Source organism: Mirounga angustirostris, unplaced genomic scaffold (assembly GCF_029215605.1).
Source record: "Mirounga angustirostris isolate CCGP_5_RB_7025 unplaced genomic scaffold, mMirAng1.0.hap1 SCAF_14, whole genome shotgun sequence".
Lineage (NCBI taxonomy): Eukaryota > Metazoa > Chordata > Mammalia > Carnivora > Phocidae > Mirounga > Mirounga angustirostris.
The window spans coordinates 69834740-69858622 of record NW_026991722.1 but is presented as its reverse complement, the minus strand read 5'-3'; the positions used below and the strand labels follow the sequence as shown (position 1 = coordinate 69858622).

At 51.2% G+C, this 23883-nt stretch overlaps 1 protein-coding gene across 1 annotated transcript in view; it reads left to right on the top strand.

Annotated features, from left to right (window-relative positions):
* The window catches only part of TMEM132C (transmembrane protein 132C), a 307389-nt gene that overhangs the window by 173247 nt on the left and 110259 nt on the right, over positions 1 to 23883 (top strand). The window contains exon 3 of the mRNA XM_045887847.3: positions 22267 to 22413. Coding sequence (XP_045743803.1) covers positions 22267 to 22413 — 147 coding nt within the window. The remainder of the gene's footprint in view (positions 1 to 22266; positions 22414 to 23883) is intronic.

Below are 23883 nucleotides of genomic sequence, written 5' to 3'. Positions count from 1 at the left end.
GTGGCAGCCTTTTTGTGAGCCTGAATATTCAAGCCAGAGGCACAAGGCATTGAGGATGGCCAAACACAAGGAGTGAATGCACCTCATTCCTGAAACACTAAGTAACGGAGTTAACAGTGGGACTACCTGTCCACCTTTGATTCAGTTTTATTTGTAGTTGAAAGCATATTTAATTGATATATTTTAAAAACAGACATCCCCAGTCTCTTTGTGGATATCAAGATAGCCAGAAAAAGATGTGTTTAAAATGTTCATCACAGCTGTAGTCCAAACCCAGAAATAGCAAAGGTATCCATCAACAGAATGAATAAACAGTGGTATTTTCATACGCTCGAACCCTACTCAGCCATGAAAAGGGGTGGACACCGTACGTGTTCATGCAGCTGCATGGAGGAATCTCAAAGGCATTATGCCGAGTGAAAGACGTCACACACAAAGACGATGTCCCCTGTGATTCCATGTAGAAAACATTCTGTAACCAGCAACCTAATGTATGGGAAAAAAATCAGAACTCTGGATACATCTAGAGGGGTGTGGTGGGTAACTGGGAAGGTGGCTTGAAGGGACTATCTGGTGATGGCCATGTTCTGGACCCTGATGGGGTTAAAGTTGCATAGGTGGGTAAAAATGTTATTGCTATGATTCGTGCATTTCATTGTATATACATTTTGCCTCAAAAGAAACTTAAAGAAGATTGAACTCACGCGAATCCATGTTTAGGATATTGCACTGTAAATGTTGTGCATTACTTTGAAATGCATCCCCGAATAAGATTGATCTGTGAATGGCGAGGAATGGATAGATGGGTAGGTGGGTTGATATATGAAGAAATAGGATGAACTGCTGATGGTAGAATCAAGACAGTGGGTAGATGAGTGCTGACCGTACAATTCTTCTAAATTCTCTGCATGTTGGAACTTCACATCATAAAATTTGGAGGGAAGACATTCTTGGAGGCACAGCAGAAGTTGCTACCAGTAAAATGTTTCGTGTTTGGAAGGCAACAGCATCCTTCCTTTGGGGAAGGCAGTTTTATGGAAATGAGAATCAGACCTGGGAGTCTAGATGAGCCAGGGGTGGAGTTTTACTTCTTGGGACTGAGCTATTTATGCAAAGCTTCGTGTAATGCCAAGGAGGAATGTCTTGACAGATACAAAAGGGAGCACGTCAGCGACCAAATGGGCTTAGCCTCCAAGACCAGAATAAACCTGTAAGCCAGCGACCTCGGGATTACACTGCATTGAAAGTTTCAGCGAGAAACATTGAAATTCAGGTACCAGAAGTCCTCACCCTTGGGGGAAAGCATGGCTGAGCTCCAGCCTTCTCTCTTTTATTAGAATCGACATCTTATGTGGAACAAACAAATGTGCGCTGAAAGCTCTCAGGCTTAGCCCTGCCCTTTCTGGGCCCTTGGTGGATAATGCTTCTATTTTCTGGGCCACTGATTTATTTGTGCAGAAAATGAAATAATGTGATGACTATTAATGAGATTGAAATGGAAGGCACCTGGGCGTAGATTGTGAGAGCCTTTTACTTTGGTCCGGAGTTGTTTTGCAATTAACCCATGAGTTTTGCCAACTGTGGCTTAGACAGGGAGGAAGACACAGGAAGGTGTAGACGGTGTCCGTGTCGAGGGGGCTCCAGGACCACCCTGTAGGCAGAATCCCACCCTACAGTTTCAGGGCTCGGGGTCTCTGCACTCAAGGAAGAGATGGATATCAGAAGGACACAGCCCCTGGTGAGCAACACTGGACAAACCATTGCTGAAGCCCAACTCCTGTTCCAACAGACTTAAAATAGATATATTGTTACATTGTAATGATGCAAAAGTGGTGAGGATAGCTGTTGTAAATTTTTCAAAACATTACATATAATTATCTTTCCTTTTTTCAAAAAAAAAAAAATCCCCCGTCGCTGCCTTGAAGTCAACATTGGGGTATCTGGGTGTGCACGTGCTCGCACACGTATCTGCATACACACACTTTCCTGTGATTCCAGAAACCAGAAGCAGAAGACTGTCTGGTGTGAATTCCAGCCTCAATACACAGGTGTTGTGTGATCCTCTGAGCCCCCATCTCTCCATCTATCATACCGGAGCTTTGCATAAGGATTACATATGTTCCTATATTTACAGAATTTGGAAAAGTCTTGCATGCGGAGAGCAGAATGAGGTATATATGTTGTTACATACAACGTATAGATTGTACATCAAATGCTTCAGTGTTAGTTCTGTTCTGTATGACAGAGTCTTTCGCATCTCTTGGCCTTCCTTAACTTCCCTTCCCGTCACCATGTCCTGGAGAACCTTCCACATTAGCACTGTACTGACCTATCAGGGTCTCTAACTGTGGCAGGGAACCCATCACACGGATATTCTAGAGTTCATTTCTCTGTTCTCTTGAGAGAGTGGTACTTTCTTGTTCAAACTGGGCATTTCTCCGAGTGAAAGAATGTTCTAGTAATGATTATTGCACAACAGCAGGTGTAAATTAGGCTGTCCTGGGAAAACCAGATGTGACCCCAGGCTGATTCTCACCATCCATGCAGCAGTGAGCACACCCACGCATGCGTCCCCGAAGTTTCTCTCCGCACGAAATCCCGGGAGGTAAACTCACTGCGTCATAGGATGGAGTGTTTGTATTTTCCACAAATGCTCCTTTGCAGCTTTCCTACATAGCCGAACCACCTTTACATCGCCCTCAACTCTCACGTGCACCAGGGGAACGGCACTCCTGTTATCTTATACCTTCAACAACCCTTGAGTTCAGTTTTTCCTTGTTTGAAGGGTGAAAAACAGTAACTCGTGTTTGTTCTCATGTTCATTTCCCTGATACCAGGGAGGTGGACATTTTTCTTTTTCTTCCTTCTCCTCCCCTTCTCCTCCTCCTTTGCATAGCTGTGCATTATGACGCCTGATACCCGAAGCTTGCTAAGCACTCGTGTGATAAGCCTCATCACCTTTACTCATGTGCTCGCTGTGACTAGGTAGGGCGTTGGGCTTGGTGTGACAAACCTTATCTGCCCATTTTTCCTCTCTGTGGCTAGTGGAACATCATTTTGTTCATCTGTCATTGTGGGACCCTAATCCCAGCCTCGCCTAACCCACAGTATCATTAGCAAGAACAAACAAACTACGGAGGAATGGAAGCGTGAACAGGGAGTCCGTTGTCCTTAGTCTAGGTGCTTACGCACTGTTTGGACTCTTCACAACCAGATGATGCCGTGTGTTGCCAGTGGAATTAAAATTAATTAAATCTTAAAACAGTGTGTATTACTATAGATTTCCACGCATCCTCTAGGCCAGGAAAGCACATAGGTTTTCTCTTCTGCGCAGATCAACTGGGCATTGGCTTTCTAGAACACCACGTTAGGGGGGTTTGGGAAGCCTTCGCCAGGATTAGCAGGATTCGTTAGTGGCATCTGCCCCAGCCAAGGGAAGGAAAAAGGGAACATGAGTGCTTTGACAACAGGTGGGTTTATTATCTCGTGGAGCCAATGGTGTGAAGGTGTGGTCCCATCTGGCTGCTCAGCTCAGGGCTCACTGGTGCTCTCAAGGATGCGGTTCTTGGGGTGCCTGGGTGGCCCCGTCAGGGGAGCATCCGGCTCTTGATCTCAGCTCAGGTCTGGATCTCGGGGTTGTGAGTTCAAGCCCTGGGTGGGGGCTCCGCTTCTTCTACCCTGACCACGCTAGCTTTTGTGTTCAAGCCTGGCCCCTCGGATGCCCATGGTGCTGGCTACAGCTGGGTGCATCAGTTCTCCACGGGACACGTGCCTGGGCTCAGGGGAAAACATGTCCCGACCTCTTTCAAGGGTGAAGGAATTGTTTCCAGAAGTCGCATGCCTCTGCAGACTAAGCCTCCCGTGTCGCTGGCCAAAACTGCAGCCCGGTTTCTAAACCAGTCCCTGGAAAGAGAAGGGGACTTGCAGGTGCGCTGTCAACTCGACACCATCCCTTCCCTAGGGCTGGAGGAAGGGGGCCGACCTCCCTGGGAGGAATTGGTCACTGCAGCCTGGACAAAATCAGGGGCCCCTGGTAAGGGAGAAGGAGGGGTTGGCGGCCGGGTAGGCACGTCCGGCGTCTGCTGTGGCCTCTGGAAGCCCTTGGGCAGGCCTGGCTCTGCCTGGGTGGTCTCCTTCCCCAGGAGTTCTGGCCAGTGCCTGCCCCCATCCCCTCCCGCTCTTTGCTCATTGGTGCAGCAGAGATGACTGACATCCGGCACACCCAATGACAGTATCCATTTGGTTTCCAGCCGCAGAGGCATGCCTCTGCTTGATTAGAGCCCACCGTTCTGTTTCCCCAGAAGAGGGTCCACAGCCCATCACCTGGTGGTGACAGTTGGGGGAGAGTTGGCATGTCACTGTCACCCGCAGTAATGCCTGACCGTGTCCTCGCAGATCCCTCCCACTGGGCAGGGTGTCTTGGAATAGCTTTGAGTGGACCCACTGAGCGGAGCTGGGTGCTTGGCTCTTGTCCTGTCCCCCGCCCCAGCACCCTGTGCCATCAGCCCTGCTCCAGCCCCCGTCTGCAGAGAGGTCTCACGGAGTAGAGCCAGGGTTTGAGCCCAAGCGAGCTGGTCCACACCCGCCCCCTCACCGCAGAGGGAGGTCATTTCCCTCCTTTTAAGGGAAATACACTCTTCAGGTGTAGTCCCATTTAAATATGGCCTGGGTCTTCATCCTAAGTGGAACTCGGTTCTCCATCAGCAGGGTTGGACCCTGAGCCAGTCCACCAAGGAGGCAGGAATTGGGGTGGCCTCCAAGATGAGTGTTTATGTAGCGCCCCCCCCCCCCATCATGATCCTTGTACAGACAGCAAGGACAGGGGCTCCTGGTTACTTGGCGCCCATTCAGCCCACCAGCCGAGCCAGGCGCTTCACCTGGTGCTTCCATCGGTGCATGTGTTACTTCTGTGACGTAGCCCGTCTTACAGAGTCGGACACACACACTCGGAGAGGCTGAGCCACTTGCCCGAGGTTGCACAGCTAAGTGGCAGAGCCTGCATTCAATCCCAATCCATCACAGGCTAGGGCCCGGGAATGTAACTGCCCCGAGGCTCCCCAGTAAGGTAAGAGCAGCGAAATTACTAACTCACGTAGGACTGAGTCATTATTCTGACTTGTAGCTAAGTGCACGAGGACTTTGCTCAGTGGTTTCCCGATCATATATGAGCTGTGTGCTGTGTGCACTGTGGAGACTGTTTTCCAGACCCAAACTGGGGACACACCGATCCGACACATGGTCAGACAACGGGGGAGGGGCTCGGAGCCCCATGCTCTCTCAAGAACGCCAGGGTGCATGCTCCCGGGAGCGATTTACTGCGCGTTCTTGCAACAGCTTGTCACAGCAATTAGCGATGCGCACGGCAAGTAAGGAGCCAGCCCCACAGGCTCAGGTTCCGCCCCCGGATCTCTGCAGGGACCGTAGGAGCCCCACAGCTCTGCTTTGAGAAGGGCAGTTGGTTTCTAGATCTGACCGGCACAAGATCAGCCCCAAACGTGGCCTTCCTCCACGAGAACTTTCCAGATTGCTCACCGTCCCCGGGCAGAGCCGTCCTTTTGCTCCTGCACAGTGCTCTGTGGCTGGTACACTTTCAGTCAGAGCCCCTGGTTGATACTGCTTGTTTGTGTCATTTCCTTATTTATATATATCTTCTTCCTCACTTTCTGTTGGACCTCAGGTGGAGAAAATTGCAGTGATTATGCTTTATCTGCAGACCATCTTCATCCGTGGTCTATAAATGCTCCTCTCTTGCTTTATCCATTCATTCATCTGCTTTCTTGCTTTTCCATGCAGTACTAAGATTGAAGGACATCTCTGTTGTTACTGTATGCCTAGACACGTGTTCTCGACCTCCTTGGTGTCAGGACCCCTTTATACTCTTTTTTCTTAAAGATTTTATTCATTTGAGAGCAAGCAAGCATGAGCAGGGGGAGGGGCAGAGGCAGAGGAAGAAGCAGACTCCCCGCTGAGCAGGGAGCCCGATGCAGGACTCAATCCCAGGACCCTGAGATCGTGACCTGAGCCAAACGCAGACGCTTCACAGGCTGAGCCACCCAGGCACCTCCCCTTTATATTCTTTTTTTTTTTTTAAGATTTTATTTATTTATTTATTTATTTGAGAGAGAATGAGAGACAGAGAGCATGAGAGGGGGGAGGGTCAGAGGGAGAAGCAGACTCCCCGCCGAGCAGGGAGCCCGATGCGGGACTCGATCCCGGGACTCCAGGATCATGACCTGAGCCGAAGGCAGTCGCTTAACCAACTGAGCCACCCAGGCGCCCTCCCCTTTATACTCTTAAAAATCCTCGAGAACCCCCAGAAAAGCAGTTTCTTATGTGGGTCACGTACATCAGTACTTACAGTATTAAAAATAAAACCTGAAAATTTTTAAAAATTGATTTTCCAGTAACTAGTAAAATATTTTATTTTACGTATCTATGTATGCCCATTGGGTGTTAACGTAAATAACGTTATCTCGTGAGAAGTAACTGTTTCACAGTGTTAAAGCAAATTCAATGAGAAGTTTCACTGTCTTACATGTTTGTAAAGCTGCTGTGTTCAAAGGCACCTAGATTCTCCCAACCGCTTCTGCATTCAAGTTGATCGGACGTTTTGTGGCTGAACTACCTAAAGAACCTCTGACCGCACAGAGGTGTGTAGTTGGGAGAGGAATGACCTCATGGACATTCCAAACAGGATTTGGGGAGCCTTAGAGCACCTCAGGCCAGTCTTTGAGGACCACTGAGCACTGTGTGGTCCCCTACACGCTTCACCCTTCTGTCCCCAAACACTGAATGTCTGCACAGCCATTTCTGCCCCCTTACCCGGGCCGGGAGCTCTGATGTATCACAGTCATGGGGAGCTCAGCAGTTCATGTGTAACACTTAGCAGCGCTTAGCGCAGTTTCTACAACCTGCACTGAATGTTCCTTCACACCTTCTACAAGTATTTCTGGAATGCCCATTTTAACTGGGAAAATACAGTAATGAAGGAGACAAACAAGGTCCCTGTTCTCGTGGTGCTTATATTCTACTAGGAAATATAGAAACTAAACAAAAATATAAATGTCTCCAGTTAGTGACGAGTGCTGGGAGGAAGCTAACATGGGTCTCATTAGGGCAGGGCAGTCAAGGGTGGCCACTCAGAGACTCAGGTGACCAGAATAAGCCAATCCCAGAAAGATCTGAGTGAGAAGTATTCTAGGAAGAAGGACCAGCACATGCAGAAGCTCTGAGGTTTGAATCATTTGTGTGTCCAATGTTTGGAAAATGAACGTTTATCTACTGTCCTGTGTGTTCCCACGTCTACATGGTGATGCCTTGTTCCTCAATTCATTGGCAAACAGAAATGTCAGAATAGTTCCTGCAGTTTTAGAAACACACTTCTGTTTAGGAAATATTGGCTGGGGTTTGACTTGTTTCATGTCAATCTAAAGTGATTCCTGAGCTGTTGTTAAAGGCAAGCTGGGCTGCATCTCTATTGGGGATGATGCTGTTATCCTCACTGTTACTGATGTTGGGGTGCATTAGTATTATTAGCTAGGATGTTCTTGGTTGCAGTCAGCAGCATCCCAACTCAAGCCGTTCAAGGAAAAACAAAAGGAAATCCCACTTCTGGGATATGTACAAAATAATTGAAAGCAGGGATTCAAAGAAATATCTGTGCACCAATATTTTTAGAAGCATCACGTACTGAAAAGGTGGACACAACGCAGGTCTGCCCATCTGTGGGTGAATAAACAGAATGTAGTATAGCCAAACACTAGAATACTATTCAGTCTTGAAAAGGAAGGGGATCCTGACACCTGCTATAACACAGATGAACCTTGAGGACATTATACGAAGTGAGAGAAGCCAGGCACAGAAGGACAAATACTGTGTGATTCCATTTATGTGGAGCACCCAGAAGAGTCACGTTCATTGAGGTAGAAAGTGGATTGGCGGGTGCCAGGGGCTGGGGGAGGGGAAATAGGGAGTTGTTGTTGAATGGGGACAGAGTCTCAGTTCCGGAAGATGAGAAAGTTCTGGAGATGATGGTGGCGGTGGCCACACAACCGTGTGAATGTGCTCAATGCCACTGAAATGTACACTTAAAATGGTTATGCTGGCAAATTTTATGTTATGTACAATTTACCATAATTTTTTAAAAAAGGAAACCGATTCACTCTCCGAGCCAAAAGGTCTGGAGGTAATGCTAGATTCACGTGGAGCTGGATGCAGGGGTTCAAATGGTGTTGTCAAAGTTCTGCCTCCCTCACTGTTTCTCAGGAGATTTCCACCAGATAGACCAGATGCCCCTAACAGCGTCAGACCCACAACTGCCCAGCTTAATGAGCCTTGAAAAGGGACATTCTTTCCTGTTACCCTTTCAGAAAAATCTATACAGAACTCTGATTGGCCAGGGTTGAATTATGACTCATCACCGTGGCCAGGGCATGTGGTAATTACAAATGGGTACAAGTTTAATGGCGCTAGGGCAACATAGAATGGATTCCTTGGAGGATGGTGGCATTCTGTAGTTAGGATGGAAGAAGGGTGTTAGTCAAGGTCAGCTGTATCCTTGATGTGAGGGACCTTTTGGAAACAATGGGGGAATGTGTGGGACACTGTTCTAGCCCTCGTACACTGTTATAACGTTCAAGGTCTCTGGGGTGGCACAGCATTCTCTCCAGGACTTCAGTGCTGCCACGTGATGCCTGTGGGCCACAGGAGCAGTCCCTCCTCAAATGTGGCTTTTCTGCAGAGAGTCCTTCCACTGCTGCAGTAACTTACATAGCTCATGGACACAATGTCATTTATGGCCCTGGATATCCTTCCTTTTTCTTGTTCACCTTCTTTTCTTTTTATTTATTTGTTTTTTTATTATGTTATGTCAGTCACCATACATTACATCATTAGTTTTTGATGTAGTGTTCCATGATTCATTGTTTGCATATAACACCCAGTGCTCCATGCAGAACGTGCCCTCTTTAATACCCATCACCAGGCTAACCCATCCCCCCCGACTCCCCTCTAGAACCCTCAGTTTGTTTTTCAGAGTCCATAGTCTCTCATGGTTCGTCTCCAACTCCGATTTCCCCCCTTCATTCTTCCCCTCCTGCTACCTTCTTCTTCTCCTTCTCCTTCTTCTCCTTCTTCTCCTTCTTCTCCTTCTTCTTCGTTTTTGACAAATAATGTATGATTTGTTTCAGAGGTACAGATCTGCGATTCAACAGTCTTGCACAATTCACAGCACTCATCATAGCACATACCCTCCCCAATGTCTATCACCCAGCCACCCCATCCCTCCCACCCCACCCGCCACTACAGCAACCCTCAGTTTGTTTCCTGAGATTAAGAATTCCTCATATCAGTGAGGTCATATGATACATGTCTTTCTCTGTTTGACTTATTTCGCTCAGCATAACACCCTCCAGTTCCATCCACGTCGTTGCAAATGGCAAGATTTCATTCCTTTTGATGGCTGCATAATATTCCATTGTATATATAGACCACATCTTCTTTATCCATTCATCTGTCGATGGACACCTTCTTTTCCACCAAGAGCATCATTCCAATGTTAGAAGACAAAATGCAGGGCAGAATTCTTCAAAAAGGAAGCTACAAACAGTAATTTGTGAATTGGGAGGAAACAAGCCTACTCATTAAAATTCTGCAGTAGGAAAGGCATGGTGGAGTTTCAGGCTAACACTTCCTTCTGAAGCAGGCTTTGGGGCAGACAGGTTTCCTTGCTCTCATTTTCTTTTGTTTCTTACAGAAAGGGCCCATGTGGCAGCAAAGAATTCCCTGTAGGTGATATGTAGGTTCTTTACACATATCTGGGCTTAGGTTGTAAATGCAACTGCCCCCTCACCCAGACGGCAAATGTTGTTTGTTACCACTTCTTGTGAGACCCTTGCCCGAAGCACCCTGCGAACATGAGAATGCCCTTTCTTGAGGAGTGGGGTGTAAGATGTCCATGGGGGCAATTGTTGTAGCTTGACTTGGAGGAGCCCATCTGGATATTGGCGAGGCGGACTCCCCGGGGGACTGATTCAGTGCCCAGGAGCAGTCTCCCCTCCTTCACCACTACCAGGAGTCTGCTCATGCTTAGCTCGTAGGAGGAGGCACCCTAATCTCAGGGAAGTAGGCTGAATCTCAGGAGGAATCATGATCGTCTGAGCCCACTTTCTTTTTCCAGCTAGTCCTTTTCCCAGTTCCCGTTCCAGCTGGGATGGTCTTCTGGCCCATGGATGTAAAGAGAAGTCTTCTGTTGTATCTCCAAGACAAGGTCTTCTGAAGACAAAGCCTTTTGCCATCCTTCACATGCCTTGGTCCTTCTGTGGCCTGCTTATGATGATAGTTAAGGACTATGATGCTCACACCTGGGGCACTTATCTTGGAACAATGAGACAAAGCCCACAAGCATGATGGAGACATCAATCCCGTAGGAGCCGACATCCATACACCTTGTGCTTTGAGACAGATAAAGATCTTTCTTTCTTAAGCATCCCTTACACTAATTTCTTGCAGCACAAAGCCTTCCTCATCACTAACACCAAAACCCTGCTTTCTGTCAATGACAGTCGATGCATGCTTTGACTTTTGTCCACGTCTTCCCGAGAGACATACAATTCCTTGCAGTGCAAGAATTAAGAACGTAGATTCTGGAGCCCAACTGTTTTGCCCCTTGTCAGCTGCAAGTGATTTAACCCAGTGCCTTGGGTACACGAGACAGAGCTTAGGTTGGCTGAGCTGCTCAGTTAGCCCCCAGGACCCGGGAAAGCCTCCTGGGGTAGCAAGTGGGGTTGCTGGGATGTCCACAGTGCAGCCGGGTCCCTGGCTGCCCATGGCACGTAGGGCTCCGTTGGCACCAACAAGGCCTGTATTTGACTTCGTACCAGGGGAACCACAGGAATGTGGCCCTCTCTTTTAAGAGCTCACGATCCAAGATGGCATGCTTTCTCACACCAACTTCCCCAGGCGACTTCACTGAGAGCGGAAAACAGACGCTCACCGAAATGTGGAACATCACAGACGGAGCTGTCTGCCAGTGAGGCTTAGGGTCTTATCTGTGTCTTTCAGAAACCGGGTGCAATGTCAACCCTCGGGCAATAACTCGAGAAGTAAATATTTATTAAAATTGCTCAATAAATATTTTTGAATACCTGTCATGTTCCAGGCACTATTCTAGACCCTGGAAATACTGCAGTAAACAAAGGATTGAAAGTCCTTGCTCTGATGGGGTTTATGTTGTGGTGGGGGAGAGGCATTCACATAAAGTAAACAACTACATATGTCAGGCAGGGATAGAGACTATGGGGAAAAATACAGGGGGATACAGAGATAGAAAAGATAGGGCAGGTCCCATGCTGTAGAGATGTGACATGTGAGCAAAGAGAGACAAGGAGAGCAGCCATGTGGGTATCTGAAGGAAGGGCGTGCAGGAGGAGCGAACAGTAAGAACAAGGCTCAGAGGCAGGAGCACCCGGAGCCTGGCAGGGCTGGATTGAGGAGAGTGAGGTTGCCAAATGAGGTCAAGAAGCAGGTGAGTGGGAGATCGTGGGTGAACAGACCGTGCAGGGCTTTGAATAAATGAACAAGAGTAGAGAGCATTTAGCAAGTGTCAGAGACAGGATTCGAACCCAGGCAGCAGACCCCAGAACACATGCTTTCAATGCCCCCCCCCACACACATGCCCAACATCCTGGAAAGCTAGAGAGAGATCACAGCCCATACCCCCTTCTGAAGGTCCTCCTGCTCACCCCCTGGAGAGCCTCTGCTGGGGCTGAGAAGGGGACGTGGACAAGCTTGTGCAGGATTTGGGAAGCACTGTGTCCCACATGGCACCCCCCATAAGAACAAAAAAAAAGATGAATCCCCAGGGTGCCGGAGAGGGGGCAGTCAAGAGAGTGGCCGCCGTGCGATGCCGCCCCAGCATGGGAGGCTTGGCGTTCTGTGTCATCCGGAGCCGGCTATTAGGAAGGAGGCTTCACCGCGTTGCCGGGGAAGGCGATGCTGTGGAGAGACGCAGGGGCGAGTTAGTAGGTCAGCCTCATCAAATATTGATGGACCAGCTGCACCGGAGCCTTGCCTCCTGCCCAAGTGCCTCCGTGCCTGGCCAGCGAGTCTCAAGGAGACTTCAGATGCCTGTAAGAAGTTACTTAAGGAGCCATTACACACTTGATGGATGGGCTCTTTTGCCCTTTAGGGTTTTATTATTAATGCATCCTTTCTCCCTGGTTCTTAACGGACGTGTAGTCTAGTTGCCTCTCAAGTTAAAAGCAGTGTGTGTGTGTGATCCCTGGATGATTTTGCCTACCGCAGTGGGAAAGCGACGGCATCAGGGACCATGTTTTCAAGCCAGTAATTTCTGAACGTATCACCAGCCCCTTCACCAGCCCCTTCACCGAGGGCCAGGATAATCCAGGATAATAAACTCTGGAGCCCGCCCGCTCGGATCAGACACTCCCTCTGTGGCTTTAACTCCCTGCATGATCCTGAGCAAGTTTCTCTGCTATTCGGTATCTCTCTTTTCTCACCTGTTTAAAAAGGAGCATAGTCGTGGAACCTACTCAGCAGAATGGTTAAGAAGTCTTTATTGTGTTTTGAGACTTCAATGTTTTAGAGCAGCTTTAGGTTTACAAAAAAACTGAGAGGAAGACACGTAAATTTCCCATACCCCACCCCCCCTGGCCCCACACGTGCACAGCCTCCCCCAGGTCCAGCGTCCCCACCAGGTGGGACACTTGTTCAACTGAGGAACCAGCTCTGGCACATCATCATCCCCACGGTCCACAGTTTCCCAGGGGCGTGACTCCTGGTGGTGCACATTCTGTGGGTCTGGACAAATGTATCATGACATGTATCCGTCATTATAGCATCATACAAACTATTGTCACTGTCCTAAAACTCCTCCGTGCTCTGTGTACTCGTCTCTCCCTCTTCCTAACTCCCGGCAACCACTGATCTTCCCACTGTCTCCATGGTCGTGCCTTTTCCAGAACATCACAGAGTTGGAATCAGACTGGCTTCTTCCACTTAGTGATGTGCATTTAAGGTTCCTCCGTGTCTTTCCATGGCTGGATTGCTCATTTCTTCTTAGTGATGAATAATATTCCGCTGTCTGGATACTTCCCAGTTTATCCATCCACCTACTGAAGGACGTCTTGGTCGCTTCCAAGTTTTGGCAATTGTGAATCAAGCTGCTATGAACATCTGTGTGCAGGTTTTTATGCAGACATAAGTTTCAGCTCCTTTGGGGAAATACCAAGGAGGGTGATTGCTGGATTGTGCGGTAAGAGAAATGTTTAGTCTCGTGAGAACCCCCCAAGCCGTCTTGCAGAGCAGCCATGCTGTTTTGCATTCCGACCAGCAGTGAACGAGCGCGTCCGTTACTCCACGGCCTCGCCAGCCTCTGGCTGGGTCCGCGTTTTGGACTTCGGCCATTCTGATAGGTGGAGGGTGACATCGCATTGTTGTTCCGATTTGCATTTTCCTGGTGACCTATGAAGGTGTTTTTGTTTGTTTGTGTGCCTGTTTGTTGGAAAACACGCTTGCAGACAGCCTGGCTGATACGGGGAATTTTCGTAGCGAGTGTCAGCCGTCTGTTGGTGGGCATTCTTGCAAACACAGCAGAGCACTGAGCGCGTGGCTGGATGCCTGCCCCCACGGCCTCCGGGTGTTAAGGCAGCAGAAAGAACGTGGGTTGGCCTTGTTTGGGCGGGCATTCCCTCGGAGCGGGTGAGGCCCGCCTCTGTGCTCCTGCGTCCTCGTCCCCGCGGCCCCGCAGCGCAGCTCGCCTGGCCTGCAGCACGAACTCCCCCCAATGGTTGATTCCCCCGTAATTAAATCAGCCCCGTGTTAGCATACTCTCTTAAACTGATAAGGTGAGATCATAATAGTCCTTTACGGCCCGCACACGGGTCACAGCGCGGTATGCAATCTCAGAGCAATAGATCCCCAAAGAGCGTTTTTTTTTGGGGGGGGTGCACACGAGTTACTCTGGCCAGTTAGACCACGACGTCTTCCGCGTGCCGGGGCCGCTCAGCTGGCTGGGGGCTTGGCCTCGGGGTGGGGTTTCTCCGTCTGTCACCACAGAGAGCTGGGGGCCAGGTCATCCTTTGTTGTGGGGGACTGTCCTGTGCGTGGTAGGATGCTTAGCACCTTCCCGGCCTCCACCCCCTAGATGTCAGCCGCATCAGCTCCTCCTGGTGACGGCCAGAAACATCTGCAGACTTTGCCACCTCTCCCCTGGTTGAGACCCTCTGCCCAGGAGCCTCGCTCCGAGTGATGCTGGGGGCGCACAGAGTTTCTAGCAGGGTGCGGCTGGGACCCCTTCATGCTACACAGCCTGAGAGACCTTTGCCTGTAGGGCTGTAAGGATGGATTCCCCATCTCAGGAAGACTTGCCCTACACTGCTGGGACGCTGCAGGGCTTCTCATTCCAAACTTGATGCGTCCGCCCTTTCCAGAATTACACCTCTTCTCAAAGTCATGACAAACTGGTGACCAGTCGACATTTTAACAGGACTGTCTCGTTTTGCCCCACCCTGGGGAGCACTGATTTATGACCGCGCTACTCCTCCCAGAAATCCTGACGGAGGATAGTTTAGCGTATGCTGAACCCATCTGGGCTTGGCACATGATACGATTGGAAACACAAGATCCATCTGCAACCACCTTTCCATTTCCAACAATCGACTGAAAGGAGATACGGGACTGGAGGGACCGATCGGCTGGCCATGTGAAGACACAACCAGATAAGCCAGCACGTGGACCTAATAGGACAAATGACTTAGTATTAAAAAAAAAAAAAATCAACCGCCTTAGTGATCAGGGAAAGTGATAGTTAGCAGAATAAAAGAGACTTAAGACTATAACAGCCGAATGCCATGTGTTGGCCTTGTGTGGATTCTGATGGGAACAAACCAATTACATTGAGTAATATCTTTGAGATAATTAGGGAAATTTTTACATTAGGGACTTAATTAATTTTGTTAGACGTGATAATAGGAATGTGATCATGCTTTAAAAAATCTTGAGGTATTCACAAGTGAAACAGCGTGGTATCTGGGTTTTGGTTTGAAATCTTTCAGCATGAAATTGTTGGGGGGATAGAGCAAGTTTAGCTACGTGTGGACAGTGGCCGAAAGTGACCGATGGGTCCGTGTTGTATTGTCCGTATTCTCTTGAAATTGTCACTGCTAAACAGTTGAGTCAATGCCAGTTTTTCTCACGGCAGAGTGAGGGCTATATGGCCACCTGCCAAAGAAAGTTCGTGCACCAAACTCTACTTTCTTCAGCCTGAGAGACATGTGTCACGATATTTCCTTCTGTTTGGGTTCTGGTGAATTATTTTAATCCGTAACGTTTCGCTAAACTTACTCAAGAGATAGCCCTACGTGTGTTACTAAAATGCCAAGAAAGAGCATGTGATCTGTGGCAATGCAGATTCTATGGTGACTCAAAGCTCCAAGAAACGGGGGAGAGCTGATGAGATCTGCCATCATTGAGGGATGGGTAGAAGGTCTTTGTTATCGTGGACAACGGGGTGAACATCACCACCATGTAGGAGGGAGTAACAGAGAACCGATGGGCCACAGACAGAAGACATCCTAGCGTCCCCATCGGGTGCCAGCAGTAGACAAAAGGCACCCTGAAAGGTTAATGGAAAATCATTTGCAATTGAAGGGACTGTTCATAGAGGTGCAGGCAGGTTGAGGCATGTGGGGACCAGCTTTGCACCCCCAGGCCTGAAGGGGTGGGGAAAGCACCGTTGCTGGAACCCTATGGGAGCTGGAGCCTTGGAGGTGGGGCTGTCCCAACGCAGGGATGCACCTGCTGCCCACATCACGATGCCGAACGGAGACCTATAGACGCCCCACCCGTCCCTCCCCTGCCCCGCAATCTGGTATCGTGTTCCCGTTGGCCAGATTCCCCTGGAGCAAGCGTAGAAGGTCCCCTGAGTCAGCCACCTGGGGCACAGAGTAGAGTGCAGGGCAGGAATGGACCTGGGGGTGTGCACATGGAGAATCCCTAGCACACATGTCAGAGGCTTGCCTTGCCCGGAGTGGTTCGATGAGCATAAGGTCATTGTTGGTATGCAAGACTCTGGGAACATTTACCATGTAAATCATCCCATGTAGCTCCAGTCTTCGTCAATTAGGGGCAGGGGGTCCTACACATGGACAGGGAGCTGGATTCAGCGGTTACACACATGCATGCCCACGCACACACATAGGCACACATGCACGCACACGCAGGTGCACACACGTGCACACACGTGCATGGGCATGCACACAGGCACCTACATGCACATGCACACAGACACGCGTGCACGCAAGGCAGGTGCACACATGTGCATGGACATGCACACAGGCACCTACATGCACAAGCACACAGACACGCGTGCACGCAAGGCAGGTGCACACACGTGCACACACATGCATGGACACGCACACAGGCACCTACATGCACATGCACATGCACACAGACACGCGTGCACGCACAGGCACAAACCCACAAGTTCTTTTAGGAAGTTGCAGCGGTGACCACTGGAACCTTTTCCGCCTCCTTGGAAACAGTCTGTGCCTCATTTCCCAGGGATCTCCACTCCCATAGGCAGGCAGAGGCCTGCCCTGATGGGGAATCTAGGAATGACTCAAGAGGACACGCCGGTGGACAGGAAGTGGGCTGGAAAAGGCCGCTGTCCCCCAGAGCTCTGCTGCCCCAGGTCAGGGAGTCGCTGTGGGAGTGGGGTGATGGTGTTCACTGGGGTCCCGGTGGGAGATGGGCAGACAGAAATCAGCTCACACTAATCGCAGCAAAATGCAGAAAAAGCGTTTTCAATGCTTTCATGACACAGGACCCTTTGGATTCCCTTTCTGTCCATGTCCTGAAAGGCTGTGTGTTAAAGCTGAGTGTATGAAGGAAGACCCTGCACTTTTATATTATATGGATGTTGGTGCTTCCCTGAGTGTGAGGCGCACACTAGCAGTTCAGGATGTTGCTTTAGGAGATTCATGATCAGGCTGTTTAAAAATGTTACTGTCATGTACATTTTCAAGGTGCATTTGAAAAAAAGTTCCTTTTTTTCATTTGTGGTCGTTACATATAGTTCTTTTTGAAATAACTTCACTAAAGCAAAAAAAAAGAGAGAAGTAGCTCGTTTATAGAAAAAATATTAATGATATCGCAGGGAGCATACAAATATGTCAGCAATTTGAGGGTAGGACTTGGGGGAACGCAGGGGGAGATGTCGCTCACACCTAACCGGCAGGCAGCGAGCACCAGCCCACGAGACCCAGGGTAGCCGTGCGGACCTGACGACATTGTAAGAACAGTGCGGACGTCACTTTAGTTATATAGAGACCCAGATCCCAGACTCGTGTTTGCTTTCCCCGAAGTGTTTTCAATACTGAAAACCCCAGCGCCCTTTCTCCACGCTGCTAGCTTCACGGGCCGTGCGGTGTTCCCCGGGGGAGTGGATGCGGACTTAAACGTAAGAGCGTTAGTCCAGCCGAGGGGCGGACGGTCCGTGTGTTACCCCTTCAGACGCAGCAACCACCACGTGCCCAGTGCCATCGCCTGTGTTGTCCGCCACCGAAGCCGTCACAAGTGTGGGTCAAGAGGCCATGCCACGGCGGGGTCCAGCCCGGTGGGTAGAGGACAGAAAGCACAGCTACGTGCAGGGGGACGGGCGGGGATGTCATCGTCTTGCCTCGTGGCATCTCCTTGTAGGGGCCAGGCCCGGGGAGGGCTGTGTCAGGGACTGCTTGCTTCTTAGCTTAGTCACAGCCAGCCCCCCCCCCCCCCCCGGAAAGATGCATCGGAGACCATGAGGTCGGGTAGGACGTTTGGAGACGGTCATTTATCACAACGAGATTTCTCTGACCTCCTCTCTATCCGTTTGGTCTTTGGTGAGCTTATCTGCATTACCCGGAGGCGCTCTGGGTTGGGCCCCTGGTCCTTACGCCCCCCTCGCTGCATTATTCATGTTGCCAGCTCTTGGGTGAGCATGCCGCTGATGACCGCTCCCGGGGCCGGCTGTAAAAAGACGTCAGCAACGTCCACTCTATGGCAGAGAGTGGCGAGCCCCCCAAGTCTGCCTCTTTGTTGAAGGTCTCTGCAGAGAGAATGAAGGGAATAATCCATCAGTGGAGCATCTAGAAGATACACTGGCTCCTGGGTAGGAGTTGGGTCACTTGGTCCATGCCTTGGGATGCACATGGTCCGCCCTGTGCCAAGAAGGGTCAGATAAATCACTGGGTCTCAGCCAAGGACTGTTTGACAACCCTCCCCCCCCCCACCCCAGGACATTTGGCGATGTCTGGAGACGTCTGGTTGTCATAGCTCGGGAAGGGCGCTGCTGCAATCCCCGGAGTAGAAGCAGCTAGACCTCCCACAATGCACAGCACAGCTCCCTTGCAGCCAAGCAGTGTCTGTCCCCAGATATCAGTAGAGCCTGAGTAGAGAAACCCTGATGGCAGCGAATAAAGGAAACCAGGAGGACACGCTAATGAACAGCATGGCAAGCGTGCTGAATCTACACGGAGCAGTCACGCTCACCCGCACTTCCTGTTTCCACAGGGGACGCTGCCCCACCTCCTACCCCCTGGTTTCTGTTCTCATGTTTTCTGCCCCAGCCTTCCTGGGTTCATTGTTGTTCCTGCAACACTGGGCTGTTTTCCAGGATGTGCAGCGGATCACTACAAATCTGGCAACTAAAAAGAGCCGCCGTTTATTAGCTCGAGGTGCTGTGGGTCGAGATTCTCTATGAACCGAATTCTGGGCTTGGGTCTCTTAAGGCTGAAATCAGGTGTCAGCAGGGCTGGATTCTTGTCTGGAGGCTCTGGGGGTGACTCTTCCTCCAAGATCCCTTAGGCTGTTGGCTGAATTCACTTCCGGTGGTGGCAGGGCTTGGGGGGGACACCCTGTGTCCCCGCTGATTGTCGGGGGGGCCCACGTTCAGGTCCTAACGGCCGCCCCTCATTTCCGGGTTCATGGCCGCTCCAGTCTCAAAGACAACGACAGCAGGCGACCCCTTGTCACACGCGGACCGTCCGGTAGCCCCTCGCACCACCAGCCAGAGAACAGTCCGCTGACAGGGGCTGCAGCGAGGAGGTCAGGCCCACCCGCATGCTCCCTAGCGTGAGGCCAGCTGATCTGGGTCTTTAATTCCCATCCGCGAGGCTCTGGGAGCAGTCCCTGGCTTCGTTTTCATGGCATCAGGGATGGGGATTGTGGGTGGCATCTTCTGAACCCAGCTCTGGGCATGTGGGACCACGTGCCACACTCACTAAGTGTTTGCTAAGTGACTCAACGTTACAGTGGCGTAAAAAGCAGAAATCCAGAATTTTATATGGGAGCTTTTAAATTCATTTTATTTCTAAGTCATCTCTACACCCAACGTGGGGCTCGAACCTACAACCCCGAGATCGAGAGTCACCTGTTCTACCGACCGAGCCAGCCAGGTGCCCCTCCTTGGATTTTATTTTCACGTCCTATCCGTTTGCTAGGGCTTCCATAACCAAGTACCAGGTGGTGGCTTAAAGGACAGGTGGGTCGTCTCACGGTTTTTGAGGCCAGAAATCCAGAATCAAGGTCCTGTCTGAGGGCTCTGAGGGAGAGCCTGGCCCGGACCTCTCTCCAGGGTGTGCGGATGGCTGGCTTCATCCTTCCATGATGTTCTCCCTGTATGGAATCCGTCTACAAAGCACCCCTTCTCGGGGCACGTGAGGGCACCAGTCCTTGCCTAGGGCCACCCCGTAGCCATCCGTGAGCTGGACTGCGTCTGTGTGCGTGTGAGGTCACATTCTCAAGCCCTGGGGGTGGGGGTTCAGCATATGGATTTGGACGGAAGTACACGTACAGCCCGTAATAGCAACTAATTATACGTTTTCCTTTATTACATACTCTGCGGATCAGATTCAGCCGACTCAGCCTTACAGGGCCAGAGACCAGGTGGTACCCAGCCCCCCCCCACCCCCCAAGCCCCCTCCTCAAGCCACACAGATGCTCATTCCTGCAGCAGCCATACCAGTGGATTCTAGAAGCTCAGTGGCCGTGAGGAGCCTCTAGAGAGCATTTTACATGGAGACTCTAGCCCACCCTGAGACAGAGGCATCGGGGGACAGAAATTGGGCTTTCTGTGTTCCGAGTTTGTACTCAACATTGGTTTTCTTTAAGGGACACTTCATCATCCCTGTATTACACCTGAGTCAGGCACCTTTTGAAAAGAGGGAGGAGCACATTTGGGTTTTGAACCCTGAGAAGCTGCACAGGATCATCAAGCGTAAAGGTGGCTCGGGGACAGCACGGGGAGCACCCCCGGGACAGGCCCACGCCCGAGTCCCGTGCCGACGCCGCTCGGCACCCTGCACCGTTCCTGCCGGGGTCGCGGCTACCAACACTAGCCTGGCGATGCGGCGCTGTCTCTGAGCATCCAAAGTCATCTCCCGACCCCGGCAGCAGTGGACCCACAAGTTGGGGAGCACTGAACTAAACCACCCCCTAGACAGAGGATGAAAAAAAGCAGAGGTCCGGGAGTGACTCCGCAAGGTCACAGAGCTCGTCACCAGCAGAGCTGGACCCGAAGCCGGCTTTCCTGCACCCACCCCCCTGCCTTCCCCTCGCCCCTGGGATGCTGAGCAGAGGCGGGCTCTCCCGCCCCAGCGGGTGCCCAGCTCCTTCCCGAGAAGCCAGGCATCCTCACAGAGCATCCCTCATCCCACCACCTTTCCCCACGGGCTCTCGTAGCAACACTGCAACTCCAAAGACCCAAATTCCTGCACCGGCCACTTCCTTGAAGGACTCACGCAGAAGACGCCTCATTACCAAAATCAGCCTTCTAGACCCCGTGTCTTCCTCCCGTCTCGGGCTCACGCCGATGAAGCCAGCCGCCATGCCGGTCAGCAAAAATCCTCCAATTTGTGCAAACTGTTAAGTGGAAAGAACGATTTGTAGCTTTGGTGAAACCTGGAGTCTTGAGCAAAATCCAAATGCAGCAAAACGGGTTTTCAAGCAAAGTCACATTTCATGAGGCATTTCTTATGGGCCATAACGGCAGCCGGTGTCCCCGGTAAGTGACCAAAGGGGCGACGATTTCCCGCTCTCAGGACAAGTGGGGGCTTGGCGCGCTAATGCGTCCATGATGTCTGTCCCTCCGGCGTGCCCTGGTCTCCTTGCAGCCAAGGTGACAAGTGCGTTCCGCACATCATTTGAATGCAAGACTTGGGAGAAGGTTCTAAAGGAGAGGTGCCTGTTGCTGTTGATGCGCTCTTGCAGTTCTGGGGGGCTGACGCGGACTGGGATGCCCTGAAGTTGAAAGTGCAGGTGTGGCTTGTCGACCCTTGCCTCCTCGCGTTCCCTCGCAGTGACCGATGGCGGGCAGGCTGGCGGGGCTGTGTTCTTCCAGCTTTCCAACCATGCACGAGGATTTATGTCCTCCACTCCGGGAGGTGAGCGGGGCAGGGATGCGTGTGCCCGTGTGTCCGTGTCCTTTTCTAAGCTATAGCTCTGCATATAGCCAAATAGTTGCGCAGAGTTTGTTGGCAAACACGGGACAAGACGGGGGTGCCGGGGCATGATGGTGGCTACTCAGACCGACATGGGAGATAGCACTTCTAGAACTACACACCACAAAAGGCAGGTGCCTGGGACCCGGGGTGAGATCTCAGTAAGGTCTGTGCCTGAGTTCAGTCGGACGTGATCCCTGGGGGAGCCGGGGGAGCTGGGCTCACGAGAACTCTGCGGTGGGTGGGTTGGCTTTGCAAATTCCTCTTAATCTCAAGCGATCTGTTTCAGAAATGAAATTTTATGGGCAGATCCATTACAGAGGGGGACTTGGGGCCTGAAACCACACAGCGACAAAGCGCCAAAACCAGAGTGTAAGCCTGGGCGGGGGTCCCCCCCGGGCACTATCGACCCCCCGACTGGCGAGTCTGTGTTGCGGGGGCCGTGTAGCTGCATCCTTGGCTCCTCCCCACCAGACAGCACTCCCCCACCGGTCGTGACAACCAGACATGTGGACACTATGCCCCACCCCGAATGGGAATGACTAGCCGAGGCAGACTGATGCTCCCCCTGAGCGCTTCACGGGATGCTTCTCGGTTTCGGGGTGTCCAGGGACCTTTCCCCTCTGGTGCCCTTCGCCCATCTCTGCACGGGCCACGGAAACGTGGACAGTTGCACAAGGAGTGGCGGGCTGCGGCGTGGTGGAGCGTGGGCCTCTGCAAAGGCCAGGTCTTTAATCCTGTGGCTCTCTCTCGCCTGTCTTCATGCCCGCAGAGCCAAGGTGAAGAAGGGGGTGAACATCCTGGGCGCCCAGACCCGCGAGCCCCGGCAGTGGGACGTGAAGCAGGAGATGGGAAATGGCGGCAAGCATGCCAGCACCACTGTGCTCTGTCAGCGCCTGGGGTCCAGCGCGCGCAACAGGTAAGCCCCGGCGGCGAGGGGTCCGGTGGCCGGGTCACCGCCCGGGAGGCTCGCCTTACGCTCGCATTTAACCGCTGCTTAGCAGAGCGGTTAAGCCCTCAGCCTGGGGATCTGGAGGCACTTCCGTCACGGGCAGGACCCTCTGGCAGCTCCAGGCGGGGCAGGCGCGGCTCTGGTTCCGAGTCCGTTTTGGGGCTTTGAAGCTGAGCCTGGTTAGCATAGTCGGCTGTGCCTCTGGGCCTCGGGCATGCTCTCCGCCAGGGCTCAGGTCCCTGGTCACCTCCCCTTGCCCTCCCTGGATTATCGGAAGCTGCTTTCTTCCAAGTGCTCATCCTTCACACAAAGGGTGTGATGCTGAGCTTTATAATAAGAAATATGTATTTGGGCTTCATCCCTGTTCCTGGCACAGAGCTCCTGAAACCCTGAGAATTTCCTAAGTGAAGAGAGCAACAGAGGTGACTTTTCTTACATTAATGAGGTGACTTTTGGGAAGCACCTGGGTCACCCGAACCCCACCCCCAGCATCTCCCTGGAGGGCAGAGGGGCTGGAGGTTGACTTCAGTTACCATTGGCCAGGGATGTAATCAGTCTTAACTCTATCATGAGACCTCCAGGAAAACCTCAAAGATTGGGTCTCTGAGAGCTTGCAGGTGGGTGAGCCCGTGGAGATTTGGGGTGAGCGGCGCCCAGAGAGGACATGAAGCCCCACGCCCTTCCCCACACCCCGCCCTGTGCGTCTCCTCCATCTGGATGCTCCTGAGTTACATCCTTTAACCTAGTAAGTGAAGCTTTCTCAGAGTCCTGCGAGATGCTCTTGCAGGTTAATCAAACCCAAGGAAGGGGGCTTTGGAACCTCGGGTTTATAGCCGGTGGGTCAGAAGCCCCGCCTGCACTGATACCTGCAGGGGATGGGCAGTCCTGTGGGACTGAGCCCCTCGCCTGGGGGATCCAATGCCATCTCCAGGTGGACGGGGTCAGGATCGCGTTGAACTGGACGACACCGGCTGGTGTGGGAGCGCTGCTTGGTGGTGCGGGGAAAATGCACACGTCGGAGTTGGTGTCCAAACGTGAAGGATTAGACCCCAACTTGAGTGAGGAGGGATTTAAACATGGGGTGACCATCAGTGGAAATAGTATGTAAGGACATGTTATGGGAGATTCTATACAGACACCTGGGTTATTATTTAAAATAATTGTTTTCTGCGTATTAAAACAACACATACTTACTTTAGAGTATTTGTAAAGCACAGTTATACTAGGGGAAAAATGTCAAATAATGCATCAGTATTCTGCCAGCCAAGGATAACCCACTGTTAACATGTTGGTTCATTCCCTTCCAGTGTTTTATACACACAGTAAATGTGTAGTCGGTGTATTTATGTTACAAACCTGGTATCGTAACCTATACACAGATTTTAAGATGCTTTCACTTCTATTGAACACATTTTCTCCTGACATTAAATTGTCCTC